This window comes from Panulirus ornatus, chromosome 34 (assembly GCF_036320965.1).
Source record: "Panulirus ornatus isolate Po-2019 chromosome 34, ASM3632096v1, whole genome shotgun sequence".
NCBI classification, from domain to species: domain Eukaryota; kingdom Metazoa; phylum Arthropoda; class Malacostraca; order Decapoda; family Palinuridae; genus Panulirus; species Panulirus ornatus.
In genome coordinates this window covers 7,945,008-7,957,768 of record NC_092257.1, presented here as the reverse complement: position 1 = coordinate 7,957,768, position 12,761 = coordinate 7,945,008, and the positions used below count along the sequence as shown (strand labels likewise).

At 41.8% G+C, this 12,761-nt stretch overlaps 1 protein-coding gene across 1 annotated transcript in view; it reads left to right on the top strand.

The window, feature by feature from the left end:
- The window catches only part of LOC139759811 (cell adhesion molecule Dscam1-like), a 167,038-nt gene that overhangs the window by 62,371 nt on the left and 91,906 nt on the right, over positions 1-12,761 (top strand). Inside the window, exons 13-15 of the mRNA XM_071682291.1 lie at positions 2,315-2,448; positions 3,310-3,585; positions 3,792-3,871. Of these exons, the coding sequence (XP_071538392.1) occupies positions 2,315-2,448; positions 3,310-3,585; positions 3,792-3,871 (490 nt within the window). The remainder of the gene's footprint in view (positions 1-2,314; positions 2,449-3,309; positions 3,586-3,791; positions 3,872-12,761) is intronic.

Below are 12,761 nucleotides of genomic sequence, written 5' to 3'. Positions count from 1 at the left end.
TCTCCATCAACTTTCAGTTCTACCCCTATCAATCTAGAGTTTACTTTCTTATACTCTATCACATACTCCCACCACACTCAGTGGTATAGGCATGTATATGTGCATGTGTGGACGTGTATGTGGGTGGCTTGGGCCATTCTTTCGTCTGTTTCCTTACGCTACCTCGTTAACGCGGGAGACAGCGACAAAGTATAATAAAAATAAATAAAAATGATAATAATGATAATAATGATAATGATATTAATGATAATAACAATAATAATAATAATAAAATGATAATGATAATAATAAGAATTATAATGATAATAATAATAATAATGATAATAATAATAATAATAATAATAATAATAATAATAATAATAATAATAATGATAAAAATAATGATAATAATGATAATAATAGTAATAGTAATTATAGTAATGATGATAATAATGATAATAACAATGATGATAATGATAATGATATTGATATTCATAAAAGCTATTTTCATACTTTTTCGTAGTTTCACGCGCTAGCGAGGATGCTCCAGGAACAGACCAAGAAACAGCTCTCATTTCCTCTCATCCAATCTCTGGAGGCCCCTTATCCACAGCCAAGACCCGTGGTTTCTCCTGACTACTTCATATGCCCCAGTTCAGTCTGTTGACAGAACGTCGTCTTAATCACAGTACTCTGTGCATGCCTCACACTCGCTTGCATGTTCAAGCCCTAAACACTCAGAGTCTCTCACTCTATCAAACTGTTTCATCCTCCATCTCCATCTCCTCTTTGTTCCCTCTATTTCTGAAACATGTATCCTCTTAATCAGTCTCTCCTCGCTCATCCTTTCCATATAACCAAACATTTCAGCACACTTTATTCAACGTCTCTGGAATTTTCTTGGAATTCATTCCTACTCGATCAAACTTTTCACATCATATGTTGTTCTTGGGCACTTCATTTCCAATAATTGCACCCTTTTCCGTACATTTGCATTTAAGGTACACGATCCTCATCCTTACTGCACCGATAGGACTACTGAACTCATCAAACACTCGCATCTTTGTCCTCACAAACAATTTTTCTTTATTTATATACGCTCCTCAATGCACCTCAGTCCTTTGTCCACTGATCCACTTTATAGTTGAATTTAGCTCCTACAGTTTCATCCGCTGCGGTGTCTATTCCCAGGTTCCGTCCATTCAAACCTCACACAGACTGATCTGTCTTTCTCCCCTGCTACACCTCACTATCTTATTTTTAATCACATCAACTCTCATATTTCTCTTCCTACACACTCCCTCAGACTCAGAAACCACCTTCCACAGTTTCTCATTCGTCTGCCGCTAAGGCCTGCAAAAAGCGCCCTATCCCTACCACTAGCAGAACTGCAGACCCGCCCTTCTTTCCAAAACTCTCGCATTTACCTGCTTCACCACACCATCATAAACAGACTAAACGACCATGGTGACACTGCACATCCTTGATGTATACCCATTTTCAACTGGAACAACTTACCTTCCCCACATCCCACTCTTACATAGAGCTTACTCTTTTGATATACATTGCTCACAGATTCTAGTAGCTTTCCCCCTACACCATATACTAACTAGTAAGGGAAGCGGGAGACCGATATGGAAATAAAAGGATGAAGTGAAGAAGATTTTTGAGTACTTGGGCCAGAACATTCAGAGGTGCGATAGGCGTGCGTTAGATGGAATGATTTAGATCGATGTGGTATATGATGCCGACCTGGTGTCACTAGGGTGAGCCAGGAAGCATGAAGCAGTCAGTGTAAACCATGGTGTAGTCTGTACTGCTTGGCTGTGTATGGCAGGCTGTTGCTGTCGGTACATTGTACGTGAGAGAAATTGATTAAGAAGAAGGAAGGCCATCGTTCGTTCTTCCTTTTCTGATACTATCTCGTTAATGCAGGATGATGAGAAATTTTCTTATCTTTGCTATTATTATCACTATAATCATTGTCCTTTTTATGATCATCTTTATTAATAGTAGCAGCAGTAGTAGTAGTAGTAGTAACTGAATTAGTAGCAATGGTATATCAAAAATCATTATTTCGTCTTGCTATCCGTAAGCAAAAGGTTTACCTGATTTTCACATAATTCATATATATATCAAGTCTACTGTTGGCTACAGTGAAGAAAGTATACCATCCTCTTGCTGTTACAGTGACATTTAGATATTTTCTAACACAGCACTGCGTTGGGGCAGTAACTCTGTGTGCAGAGAGCAGTTCTACTGCTGTTCATGCTGTCTTGCAATACATTGGAATTCTTTATTGTCACTGTACTGAATAGATTATGTACATACACAGTTCCAGGACCTGTGGAGTCGGTGAAGGCGCTGGCCGTGGACAGCCAGAGCGTGCTGGTGTCTTGGCGTCCCCCAGACACTCCCAACGGTGTCATCACCAAGTACACGGTCTATGTGGACCAGGTGGACCAACAGGTATTTCCCACACTCCCTAGTGACCAGTGATGGTGTATAGTAATTGCTGAGGAAGAACCTGTTTGTGTATAGTGTTTGCTGAGGAAGAACCTTTTTGTGTATAGTGTTTGCTGAGGGAGAACATGATGGTGTATAGTGTTTGCTAAGAAAGAATATGATGGTGTATGGTGTTTGCTAAGGAAGAGCATGATGATGTATAGTGTTTGCTGAGGGAGACTATGGTGTTGTATAGTTTTTGCTGAAGAATATGATGGTGTATAGTGTTTGCTAAGGGAGAGCATGGTGGTGTATAGTGTTTGCCTAGGGAGAACATGGTGGTGTACTGTGTTTGCTGAGGGAGAACCTGGTGGTGTATGATGATATATAGTGTTTGCTGAGGGAGAGCATGGTGGTGTATAGTGTTTGCCTAGGAAGAACATGGTGGTGTACTGTGTTTGCTGAGGGAGAACCTGGTGGTGTATGATGCTTGCTGAGGAGGAAATTGCCAGTTCATCAACAGGTTCCCTTATGTTGGCATTAAGGTAAAGTGTAATCAATTCATGAATATAATTCGATAACTTCAAGAATTTACTCACCAACAGAAAGCTTTGCTGCTGTAGATTCCACACAGTTTAGTAACTGATGTGAAATAGATAGAAATAACAAAGCTATGTACATGTTGATTAACTTTCACGTCTGTAAATCCTTACAGTCACTGATGTCTGGGCTGCATGGATGTTGACTTTTACTGATGCATGGTTCTCCTCACATAGAATTGTTGGGATGTAATCACCTTAGAAAAGAGACTTGAATTTACCAACATATCTGAGGAGATAACTTGCTGCCTGCGGTCCAGTAAGGATGACGCGTCATGTGTTGCAGAAGGGGTCGTCATGGGCAGGTCCCGTGTCTGGCAGCAGGTCGTGGGAGGGCGATGATGGTGTGTCGGGTGCGGTGGTCAGTGAGGGGAAGAGGCGTTCCTGGGTGGTGTCCGGCACGGACCAGCAGTACCGGGTGGCCGGCCTCCACCCTACCACCACCTTCAGCTTCACGGTGAGGGCGTCCACGCTGGTGGGGGAGGGACCACCGGGCACCCGCGTCACCCAACGGCCTCGCTCACACGCCCCGGCCGCCATAGCTTCCTTTCCCGTCAACACGGTGAGTTAAGAGACTAATATTATTTAGCTCTAAAGCCTTTCAACCCTACAGTGCTGCCGGTGTTGACATTTCTCGTTAATCTCATCCGGATCAATGTTTTGGGTTAATGATACGAATACAGTGAAAATTGGGAGCATAATTCCTATAGCATTTGTTGCCGGTACATCTGATTTTGACTAAGCTGGTTTATGCCACTCACGGAGCAGATGGCAGTGTGGGGAGAGGAGCTGCGTCTGGCCTGCCGTATTGTGGGCAACCCAGCCCCCACACGCACCTGGACCTTCAAGTGAGTCTCTTACTCTGCATACTAACATTCCCCACTCATGCTGTACACTAACATTACCCACTCATGCTGCACACCAACATTCCACACTCATGCTGCACACCAACATTCCACACTCATGTTACACACTAACATTAATCACTCATGCTGCACACTAGCATTCCCCACTCATGCTGCATACTAACATTACCCACTCATGCTGCACGCTAACATTCCCCACTCATGCTGCACACTAACATTCCCCACTCATGCTGCACGCTAACATTCCCCACTCATGCTGCATACTAACATTCCCCACTCATGCTGCACGCTAACATTACCCACTCATGCTGCACGCTAACATTACCCACTCATGCTGCATACTAACATTCCCCACTCATGCTGCACGCTAACATTACCCACTCATACTGCACACTACTCATGCTGCACACTAACATTCCCCACTCATGCTGCATACTGACATCCCCCACTCTTGCTGAACACCAACATTCCACACTCATGCTGCACACTAACATTCCCCACTCATGCTGAACACCAACATTCCACACTCATGCTGTACACTAACATTACCCACTCATGCTGCACACTAACATTACCCACTCATGCTGCACACTACCATTCCCCATTCATGCTGTACACTCACGATTATCATTAATGCTACACACTCATGTTAATCACTCATGCTGCACTCACGCTTATCATTCATGCTCCACACTCATGTTAATCACTCATGCTGCACACTCAGGCTTATCATTCATGCTGTCATTCATTCTTCACATGTATGGTTAGCACTAAGGCTGAAGATACTCGCTCAGTGTTCATGGTGAACACCCAGTTAGGTCAGTCATACTGCGAATCCACCCTTAGCACTCACTCTGCTCACTCACTCGGCATTGCTGATACAATTTTAATCTTGGTATTTACACTACTGTATACTCACAACAAGCATTCACGCCGCGCATTCATTCTTCGCATTCATGTTCTACACATGTTCAGCAGTCACCCTGCACTCTCGGTAATGCTGCAGACCTGCTTTTAGCACTTTTTCTATTTTACTTTACATACCGACTGACAATGCAAGGGCAATACATGCCCCCTCACAGGCAATCTGTGATGAAACAAATGAAGTCAGAGAAAAAGTTAGCAGAAAATATTCAAGGTCTCACCCATGTTTGTGTTTACCAGATGGCATGAACGTGCGTCCTAACTACGTCTCTTCGTTGTATATCAGCTGACTTATGTTTCTTGTATCTCCACTAATGATGTGATTATATACGAAAGTCCACTTGGGAACTTATCGTGTTTCATTTTCCCCATGGACCCATAGGAAAATACTTGATCATGCGCAAAATTGTGATACTTTCCAATATATATATATATATATATATATATATATATATATATATATATATATATATATATATATATATGTTTACCAAATGGCGTCCTAGCTTCGTCTCTTCCATGTATATCAACTGACTGTTATATTCCTCTCTTGTGTCTCCCCTGATGATGTGATTATTACACGAAAGTGCACTTGGGAACTTTTCGTCTTTCATTTTCCCCGTGACTCATAGGAATATATATATATATATATATATATATATATATATATATATATATATATATATATATATATATATATATATATATATATATATATATATATATATTATTCATTTGTTTATATATATTCATTTCTTTTTATACTTTGTCACTGTCTCCCGCGTTAGCGAGGTAGCGCAAAGAAACAGACGAAAGAATGGCCCACCCCACCGACATACACATGCATATACATACACGTCCACACACGCACATATACATACGTATACATTTCAACGTATATATATATATATATATATATATATATATATATATATATATATATATGTATATATATATATATATTCCCTGGGGATAGGGGAGAAAGAATACTTCCCACGCATTCCTAAAGGGGACGGGATCGGGGGGCCAGAAACCCTCCCCTCCTTGTATTTAACTTTCTAAAGGGGAAACAGAAGAAGGAGTCACGAGGGGAGTGCTCATCCTCCTCGAAGGCTCAGACTGGGGTGTCTAAATGTGTGTGGATGTAACCAAGATGAGGAAAAAGGAGAGATAGGTAGTATGTGTGAGGAAAGGAACCTGAATGTTTTGGCTCTGAGTGAAACGAAGCTCAAGGGTAAAGGGGAAGAGTGGTTTAGGAATGTCTTGGGAGTAAAGTCAGGGGTTAGTGAGAGGACAAGAGCAAGGGAAGGAGTAGCACTACTCCTGAAACAGGAGTTGTGGGAGTATGTGATAGAATGTAAGAAAGTAAATTCTGGATTGATATGGATAAAACTGAAAGTTGATGGAGAGATGGGTGATCATTGTTGCATATGCACCTAGGCATGAGAAGAAAGATCATGAGGGGCAAGTGTTTGGGAGCAAATGAATGAGTGTGTTAGTGGTTTTGATGCACAAGAACGGGTTATAGTGATGGGTGATTTGAATGCAAAGGTGAGTAATGTGGAAGTTGAGGGAATAATTAGTATACATGGGGTATTCAGTGTTGTAAATGGAAATGGTGAAGAGCTTGTAGATTTATGTGCTGAAAAAGGACGGGTGATTGGGAATACCTGGTATAAAAAGCGAGATATACATAAGTATACGTATGTAAGTAGGAGAGATGGCCAGAGAGCGTTATTGGATTACGTGTTAATTGATAGGCGCGCGAGAGAGAGACTTTTGGATGTTAATGTTCTGAGAGGTGCAACTGGAGGGATGTCTGATCATTATCTTGTGGAGGCGAAGGTGAAGATTTGTAGGGGTTTTCAGAAAAGAAGAGAGAATGTTGGGGTGAAAAGAGTGGTGAGAGTAAGTGAGCTTGGGAAGGAGACTTGTGTGAGGAAGTACCAGGAGTGACTGAGTACAGAATGGAGAAAGGTGAGAACAAAGGAGGTAAAGTGGGGGAGGAATGGGATGTATTTAGGGAAGCAGTGATGGCTTGCGCAAAAGATGCTTGTGGCATGAGAAGCGTGGGAGGTGGGTTGATTAGAAAGGGTAGTGAGTTATGGGATGAAGAAGTAAGATTATTAGTGAAAGAGAAGAGAGAGGCATTTGGACGATTTTTGCAAGGAAAAAATGCAAATGAGTGGGAGATGTATAAAAGAAAGAGGTAGAAGGACAAGAGAAAGGTGCAAGAGGTGAAAAAGAGGGCAAATGAGTATTGGGGAGAGAGAGTATCATTAAATTTAGGGAGAATAAAAAGATGCTTTGGAAGAAAGTAAATAAAGTGTGTAAGACAAGGGAGCAAATGGGAACTTCAGTGAAGGGGGCTAATGGGGAGGTCATAACAAGTAGTGGTGATGTGAGAAGGAGATGGAGTGAGTGTTTTGAAGGTTTGTTGAATGTGTTTGATGATAGAGTTGCAGATATAGGGGGTTTTGGTCGAGGTGGTGTGCAAAGTGAGTGTTAGGGAAAATGATTTAGTAAACAGGGAAGAGGTAGTAAAAGCTTTGCGGAAGATGAAAGCTGGCAAGGCAGCAGGTTTGGATGGTATTGCAGTGGAATTTATCAAAAAAAGGGGGTGACTGTACTGTTCACTGGTTGGTAAGGTTATTTAATGTATATTTGATTCATGGTGAGGTGCCTGAGGATTGGCGGAATGCTTGCATAGTGCCACTGTACAACGACAAAGGGGATAAGAGTGAGTGCTCAAATTACAGAGGTATAAGTTTGTTGAGTATCCCTGGTGAATTATATGGGAGGGTATTGATTGAGAGGGTGAAGGCATGTACAGAGCATCAGATTGGGGAAGAGCGGTGTGGTTTCAGAGGTGGTAAAGGATGTGTGGATCAGATGTTAGCTTTGAAGAATGTATGTGAGAAATACTTAGAAAAGCAAATGGATTTGCATGTAGCATTTATGGATCTGGAGAAGGCATATAATAGAGTTGATAGAGATGCTCTGTGGAAAGTATTAAGAATATATGGTGTGGCAGGCAAGTTGTTAGAAGCAGTGAAAAGTTTTTATCGAGGATGTAAGGCATGTGTACGTGTAGGAAGAGAGGAAAGTGATTGGTTCTCAGTGAATGTTGGTTTGCGGCAGTGGTGTGTGATGTTTCCATGGTTGTTTTATTTGTTTATAGATGGGGTTGTTTTGGTGATGAATGCAAGAGTTTTGGAAAGAGGGGCAAGTATGCAGTCTGTTGTGGATTAGAGAGCTTGGGAAGTGAGTCAGCTGCTGTTCGCTGATGATACAGCGCTGGTGGGTGATTCATGTGAGAAACTGCAGAAGCTGGTGACTGAGTTTGGTAAAGTGTGTGAAAGAAGAAAGTTAAGAGTAAATGTGAATAAGAGCAAGGTTATTAGGTACAGTAGGGTTGAGGGCCAAGTCAATTGGGAGGTAAGTTTGAATGGAGAAAAACTGGAGGAAGTAAAGTGTTTTAGATATCTGGGAGTGGATCTGGCAGCGGATTGAACCATGGAAGCGGAAGTGAATCATAGGGTGGGGGAGGGGGCGAAAATTCTGGAAGCCTTAAAGAATGTGTGGAGGTCGAGAACATTATCTCGTAAAGCAAAAATGGGTATGTTTGAAGGAATAATGGTCCCAACAATGTTGTATGGTTGCGAAGCGTGGGCTATGGATAGAGTTGTGCGCAGGAGGATGGATGTGCTGGAAATGAGATGTTTGAGGTGGTTTGATCGAGTAAGTAAAGTAAGGGTAAGAGAGATGTGTGGAAATAAAAAGAGTGTGGTTGAGAGAGCAGAAGAGGGTGTTTTGAAATGGTTTGGTCACATGGAGAGAATGAGTGAGGAAAGATTGACCAAGAGGATATATGTGTCAGAGGTGGAGGGAACGAGGAGAAGTGGGAGACCAAATTTGAGGTGGAAAGATGGAGTGAAAAAGATTTTGGGTGATCTGGGCCTTAACATGCAGGAGGGTGAAAGGTGTGCAAGGAATAGAGTGAATTGGAACGATGTGGTATACCGGGGTCGACGTGCTGTCAATGGATTGAACCAGGGCATGTGAAGCGTCTGGGGTACACCGTGGAAAGTTCTGTGGGGCCTGGATGTGGAAAGGGAGCTGTGGTTTCGGTGCATTATTACATGACAGCTGGAGACTGAGTGTGAACGAATGGGTTCTTTGTTGTCTTTCCTAGCGCTACCTCGCACACATGTGGGGGGAGGGGTTTGTTATTCCATGTGTGGCGAGTTGGCGATGGGAATGAATAAAGGCAGACAGTATAAATTATGTACATATGTATATATGTATATATCTGTGTGTGTATATATATGTGTACATTGACATGTATAGGTATGTATATTTGCGTGTGTGAATGTGTATGTATATACATGTGTATGTGGGTGGGTTGGGCCATTTCTTTCGTCTGTTTCCTTGCGCTACCTCGCTAACGCGGGAGACAGCGACAAAGCAAAATAAATAAATAATATATATATATATATATATTATCCCTGGGGATAGGGGATTAAGAATACTTCCCACGTATTCCCTGCGTGTCGTAGAAGGCGACTAAAAGGGGAGGGAGCGGGGGGCTGGAAATCCTCCCCTCTCGTTTTTTTTTTTAAATTTTCCAAAAGAAGGAACAGAGGGGGCCAGTTGAGGATATTCCAAAAAAGGCCCAGTCCTCTGTTCTTAACGCTACCTCGCTAATGCGGGAAATGGCGAATAGTTTGAAAGAAAGAAAAGAATATATATATATATATATATATATATATATATATATATATATATATATATATATATATATATATATATATAAGGTGACTAAAAGGGGAGGGAGCGGGTGGCTGGAAATCCTCCCCACTCATTTTTTTTTTTTAATTTTCCAAAAGAAGGAACAGAGAAGGGGGCCAGGTGAAGATATTCCCCAGTCCTCTGTTCTTAACGCTAACTCGCTAACGCGGGAAATGGCGAATAGTATGAAAGAATATATATATATATATATATATTCTTTTCTTTTCAAGCTATTCGCCATTTCCCGCATTAGCGAGGTAGCGTTAAGAACAGAGGACTGGGCCTTTGAGGGAATACCCTCACCTGGCCCAATTCTCTGTTCCTTCTTTTGGAAAAAAAAAAAAAAAAAAAAAAAAAAAATATATATATATATATATATATATATATATATATATATATATATATATATATATATATATATATATATATATATATATATACATATACATATATGGACATGTGCATGATTCATACTTACTGACTACATTCATTGTCGTCGCCACCCCGCCACACATGAAATGACAACCCCCTTCCCAGCATCCGCGCGAGGTAACGCCATGAAAAGACCACAAAGGCCACATTCGTTCACACTCAGTCTCTAGCTGTCATGTATGATGCAGCGAAACCAAAGCTCCCTTTCCACATCCAAGCCCCACAAAACCTTCTATGGTTTACCCCAGACGTTTCACATGCCCTGGTTTAATCCATTGACAGCACGTCGACCCCAGTATACCATATCGTTGTAATGCACTCTATTCCTTGCATGCCTTTCACCCTCTTGCATGTTTAGGCCCCGATCACTCAAAATATTTTTCACTCCATCTTTCCACCTCCAATTTGGTCTCCCACTTCTCGTTCCTTTCACTTCTGACACATATATCATCTTTGTCAATCTTTCCTCACTCATTCTCTACATGTGACCAAACCATTTCAAAAAACCCACTTCTGCTCTCTGAACCACACTCTCTTTATTACCACACATCTCTCTTACCCTTTCATTACTTACTCGATCAAATACCTCACACCACATATTGTCTTCAAACATGTCATTTCCGACACATCCACCCTCCTCCGCACATCTCTATCCATAGCCCACGCCTCACAACCATATAACATTGTTGGAACAACTATTCTTCAAGCATACCCATTTTTGCTTTCCAAAATAATGTTCTCGCTTTCCACACATTTGTCAACGCTCCCAGAACTTTTGCCCCCTCCCCACCCTATGACTTACTTCCGCTTCCATGGTTCCATCCGCTGCCAAGTCCACTCCCAGATATCCAAAACACTTTACTTCCTCCAGTTTCTCTCCAATCAAACTTACCTCCCAATTGACTTGTCCCTCAACCCTACTGTACCTAATAACCTTCCTCTTAATTTTATTTACTCTCAGCTTTCTTCTTTCACACACTTTACCAAACTCAGTCATTTGCTTCTGCAGTTTCTCATCCGAATCAGCCACTAGCGTTGTGTTATCAGCGAACAACAACTGACTCGCTTCCCAAGCTCTCTCATCCACAACAGACTGCATACTTGCCTCTCTCTCTGAATCTCTTGCATTTACCTCCCTAACAACCCATCCATAAAGAAATTAAACAACCATGGAGACATCACGCACCCCCGCCGCAAACCAACATGTACTGAGAACCAATCACTTTCCTTTGTTCTTACTCGTACACATGCCTTACATCCTCGATAAAAACTTTTCACTGCTTCTAACAACTTGCCTCCCACACCATATATTCTTAATACCTTCCACAGAGCATCTCTATCAACTCTATCATATCCCCTCTCCAGATCATAAATGCTACATACAAATCCATTTGCTTTTCTAAGTATTTCTCACATACATTCCTCAAAGCAAACACCTGATCCACTCATCCTCTACCACCTCTGAAACCACACTGCTCTTCCCCGATCTGATGCTCTGTACATGCCTTTACCCTCCCAGTCAATACCCTCCTATATAATTTCCCAGCAATACTCAACAAATTTATACCCTGTAATTTGAGCACTCACCTCTATCCCCTTTGCCTTTGTACAATGGCACTATGCAAGCATTCCGCCAATCTTTAGGCACCTCACCATGATTCATGCATACATTGAATATCCTGACCAACCAGTCAACGACAAAGTCATCCCCTTTTTTAGTAAATTCCACTGCAATACCATGCAAACCCGCTGTCTTGCCGGATTTCATCTTCCGCAAAGCGTTTACTTCCTCTCCTCTGTTTACCAATCATTCTCCCTAACCCTCTCACTTTGCACACCACCTTGACCAAAACACCCTATATCTGCCACTTTATCATCAAACACATTCAACAACCTTCAAAATATTCATTCCATCTCCTCCTCACATCACCACTACTTGTTATCACCTCCCCATTTGCGCCCTTCACTGATGTTCCCATTTGTTCCCTTGTCATACGCACTTTATTTACCTCCTTCCAAAACATCTTTTCATCCTCCCTAAAATTTAATGATACTCTCTCACCCCAACTCTCATTTGCCCTCTTTTTTACCTTCTGCACTTTTCTCTTGACCTCCTGCGTCTTTCTTTTATACATCTCCCAGTCATTTGCATTATTTCCCTACAAAAATCGTACAAATGCCTCTCTCTTCTCTTTCACTAATAATCTTACTTCATCCCGCCACTCATTACCCTTTTTAATTTGCCCACTTCCCACGCTTCTCATGCCACAAGCATCTTTTGCGCAAGCCATCACTGCTTCCCTAAATACATCCATTCCTCCCCCACTCCCCATAAGTCCTTTGTTCTCACCTTTTTCCACTCTGTACTCTGTCTCTCCTGGTAGTTCCTCACACAAGTCTCCTACCCAAGCTCACTTACACTCACCGCTCTCTTCACCCCAACATTCTTATTTTCTGAAAACCTCTACAAATCTTCACCTTCGCCTTCACAAGATGATCAGACATCCCTCTAGTTGCACCTCTCAGCACATTAACATCCAAGTCTCTCTTTCGCGCGCCTATCAATTAACACGTAATCAATAACGCTCTCTGGCCATCTCTCCTGCTTCCATACGTATACTTATGTATATCTCTCTTTTTAAACCAGGTATTCCCAATCACCAGTCCTTTTTCAGGGCACAAATCTACAAGCTCTTCACCATTTTCATTTACAGCATTGAACACC